We start from the raw sequence: 4,382 nt of genomic DNA, 5'->3' as shown, positions 1-4,382 counted from the left end.
TCTGCAGTGAAAAGCTAAGTGGGGTCGGGTAACCGGTACCAAACAATTATTATTTTTAGGCCTAACACACCTAGAACCCTTGCAATGAGACTAGAAAAAGTGAGACGTTTATATCTATCATTTTACATAAATGTTGACAATCGTATCTGAAGACGATAGCTGAGATTAATGTCAGAGTTTGAAGTCAACGAACTTCCAAATGCTTTTATCACAATATGTACCAAAGATATGCTTCATTCATTTTCAGGTGCAGCCAACGAAATTTATTAGTTTAATTAACCATATTTGCGTAAGATTAACTCTTTTAAGAATTGGAGTGAGGGTGTTTTAGGCTGTTCTCATAAGTGGTGTAGGAAACCTGCCTGTCCATCCTCCAAATAGCGTACGTGCCCACCAGCCTATTGCCCTCCAGAAAGCATGACAATTCCCCCAAAATTTGGCATGTTCAAACTCAAGACACTGTCGATATGACCTATTTTTCCCTCCCGCTGACTTAGGGACCGGACAGAATTTACGGCAGGGGGGGGGCCTGGGGAGAAATTGGGGGGGCCATGAAAAAAATGGGAGGCTTGAAGGGGGGGGGGGCATGAAAATATTTTGTCATTGAAAAAAATTAATATGTTAGAAAATTTAGCATTGCATGCGATAGCACTTGATATCGCCTTTAATATTGAATGTCTACACTTTCATTTATGTATTAAAATGGAAGTGTGTACGTTTGTATGTACCTATTTAGTGAAGCATAAAAACACTACTCAAGATTAATTTGATACACCCTGAATTACTCTTATATACTCCAAGTTGTACACACACACACACACACACACACACTTACACACACACACACATATGTATACATACATACATACATACATACATACATACATTTTAGCACTGTGGAAACAGGTTCAGTGTGTAATTACCATCAAGGATACATATGTGAGTATCAATCTGCTAAGACAGTGCTCTATACCGCAGTGGCAGAGCGTAATAGTTTTGGTAGTACTGGAACTCTTTCTTGGTTGTAACTCGGAGTTTCACGCATTGTGCGATCATCAGACAACAATATATATATATATATATATATATATATGGTAATATACTAGCATAGGACCTGTAATTTATGTGATTAAAAAGTGACCTTTTGGTGAAAAATGTAAATACAAAAACGTCTGGCCAGATTAATTTAGATAGGTGTTTTATTTCTTTCCTTGACACTTCTTGAGTTTCACTCTCAGCCTCACTAGAGTCTGAAGATGTGAGGCAAGACTTGTCTTTCTTTCTTTCTATCTAAAACCAGTGAAATTAAACTAGTTCCCTCCTCAGCATCATCAAATGCATCTATCTGTACTAAATATTGTAAAGCATTTAGATGTCTGCGTGGTGTTAAGTGTTTTTTCATCAGTGACTTTGCACTAACTTTGGTAGTTGCCTTCTGGCCGTATTTTCCTACAACCTTATCCACAAGTTGCTCACTAAAAACAGTTAACAACAGTCTTTTTGCTTGACTAATTGTTCTTTTCTCTTTCCTTCTTCTTACTTTTCATGAAGTCTTACATTTACATGTGTATTGGTAATGCATTTGGTGTAGGAAAGTGAAAGCTATATTTGTCAGACCTCAGTGTGCATAAAATCCTTAGTTTGCTAGCACTTCATGACATCACAAATGTCTGACATTAGATAGTTATTGTGTTATGAGTATAAATAGATATTTGAATACACTATGTAGGTGATGTGATGTCCTTAGATACTCCCCACAAATGTCTCCACTACAGTTTTTCACAAATCACGCATGTGAATGTGTGTTTACTCTGTGTCTGTGTTTCTGTGTATGTATCAGTGAATGACAGTTAAAACCACCACATCAAATGCCTTGGTATTAAGTGATGACTACTTATGGTGTCTAGTTGGGAAATAAACAAGATTATACCACGTGTGTATGATTACATGTATGGTCAAAATGTTTTATTTTGTTTTGTTTTCTAAAAAACTTCCTCTACAACTACTAAGTTGTTTGGGCTGAAATAGTAACATAATAGTAGTACCAAAAGAAATATTACAGTTGTGCTACAGTAACAAAAAAAATTGTACTCTTTTTAGTTGTTGTAGGGGGCAGGATATTGTGCACTTTTTTTGGGGGGGGGGGCATGAAATTTTTATACTTTTGAAAGGGGGGGGCTGTGAAATTATGGTCACAGTGGATGGGGGGGCCAGGAAAAAAACCAAGTCAGAGATAATTTCTCCCCAGGCCCCCCCCCCTGCCGTAAATTCTGTCCGGTCCCTTATTATCCCTTCCAGGCTGACATATTCGAGTTCCCAGAGTCTTTTCCAAGTAAATTGAAATCCAATTTGCCCATTCTATTTTCATTTTAATTTGGCTCACTTTACCGTAACATTGACAATTGAAAATCTTGTCCGCCATCGAGCTGTTTCGTTTGCGGTACATGATAAATGTGATATTAATGTATCAAATGACTAATGATAGACATCCTCTGTATCACACCAACCACACATGAAAGGTAAACTTTTAGTGGAATGTACTGAAAATGATAGACATCCTCTGTATCACACCAACCACACATTGAAGGTAAACCCTAAGTGGAATCTACTAATAATAGACATCCTCTGTATCACAGAATGGAATCTTCACAGTTATTAGATGCTGTTGTTAAGTTACGTCAGCTGTTTTAGTGCCTTGGTGTTTATCGGGGTTTTCTTTTGCTTTCACAAAGTTTTGCATTTGCTCCTTGTCACTTCCATCTTCAACCATATTCAGACGTACATTTGTTATCGTGGGGCGGATGGATGGAACAGAAAGATTAGATCTTAGACTTTCAATTCAAAATAGTGTCTAGTTTTAGACGAAAACACTGCCATATATAACTAACACCCAATCCAAGGAAAGAGAAAAGAATGAGATGTGAAGGAGAAATTGGAAAGAGAAGTGATGTAATATGAAAGACCAGATAGTATTAAGTATTCATACCAATACACGATATCTACGTCAGTTAATCAGTCCAGAGACTTTGATATATGTAACGTCAACTTTATTCATTATTTGATGACTAAAGTCTAAACACACTTTTATTCTGTACTAGTAGAACGTAAAAGATCAGTACTCAAAACGATCAATGTAGAAAAAATAGAAAATAGCGTTGACCAATAGCTTTCAAGAGGAAGACTTTCATAACAGTCATTATATTGGGCCAGGAATATCTAACAACTGTAGACAGGAATATCTAACGATTGTAGACAGGAATATCTAACAATTGTAGACAGGAAGTGATGTATGATGACTTCAATTCTCTTGCAAGTTGTATTTACTCATCTAGTCTCGCAAACAGTCAATCTTCCCTTTTTTGCCTGAAATGTGAATATATAAGAATGCAAGTATTAATACCAGTTCATTACAGAATGGTAACCAACACCGAAAGCCATTACATAGTTCTATGTCATTCTAGTCACCAAGGTGTAGTGTATATCTATGAGTAATGACATGTAAATCAAGAGTTGTACCATTCATATGGTATTATTCCCGGCTCCGTCAAAATATCTTTTACATTCCAAATTGTGAATAGTCGTATACATGGAGCAACGTTTGAGATATTTCTCTCTCTCCTTTACACATTGTACATTGTGGTTAAAATATAATACCTCAAAATTTTCAAGAAGTTACCAAATTCATAGCTCTTTCTTTTTTCCCGTCTGTGTGCGTGTCTGTCTCTCTGTTCGTCTGCTTATCTGTCAGTCAGTCAGTCAGTCAGTCAGTCAGTCTGTCTGTCTGTCTGTCTGTCTGTCTGTCTGTCTGTCTGTCTGTCAGTATGCCTGTCTGTGTGTGTATGTCTTACTCACCATGTTTGTCAACTGCTTCTCTACACAGTTTGTAGTACTTTCCATTCTCCTTCATTTCCTTTAGTGTCTTATTAAACCATGACAGTAGTTTACTATCTTTACGTGTGATGTAATGCAGAGAGTCACCAATACCACAATTGATACTCTCACTGATTGGTTCCAAGGCAACTCCCTTGCCAGCTAACTCATCAACACCAAACTCGAATGTAAATATAGCATCTACCTATGAAGTCAAATATTTAAAAGGAATCTTACTAATACTTTATATATGTTATGCCAATAAAATTACCAATATTCTCTGTAGCTAATTGCTAGTGTGTATTGTTCGTCATTTCATTCACCTTGCCTATTACATGGACTGATGTATGACATCAACAGAATTCAAATTTCACAAACACACACACAGACACACACGCACAGACACACACACAGACACACATACAGACACAGACAGACAGACACACACACACACACACACACACACACACATATATATATATATATATATATATATATATATATATATATAT

The 4,382-nt window shown here is 36.6% G+C and overlaps 1 protein-coding gene across 1 annotated transcript in view; it reads right to left on the bottom strand.

The window, feature by feature from the left end:
* Positions 1-3,212: 3,212 nt before the first annotated feature.
* LOC144453934 (arginine-binding periplasmic protein-like) overlaps positions 3,213-4,382 on the bottom strand; it is a 2,016-nt gene continuing 846 nt past the window's right edge. Inside the window, exons 2-3 of the mRNA XM_078145304.1 lie at positions 3,853-4,075; positions 3,213-3,363 (exon numbers count right to left, since the gene is read on the bottom strand). Of these exons, the coding sequence (XP_078001430.1) occupies positions 3,329-3,363; positions 3,853-4,075 (258 nt within the window). The 3' untranslated portion in view covers positions 3,213-3,328. The remainder of the gene's footprint in view (positions 3,364-3,852; positions 4,076-4,382) is intronic.

The sequence above is a fragment of the Glandiceps talaboti genome, chromosome 3 (genome assembly GCF_964340395.1).
Source record: "Glandiceps talaboti chromosome 3, keGlaTala1.1, whole genome shotgun sequence".
Classification (NCBI taxonomy): domain Eukaryota; kingdom Metazoa; phylum Hemichordata; class Enteropneusta; family Spengelidae; genus Glandiceps; species Glandiceps talaboti.
The sequence above is the reverse complement of the archived record's forward strand: the minus strand, read 5'-3'. Positions and strand labels throughout refer to the sequence as shown.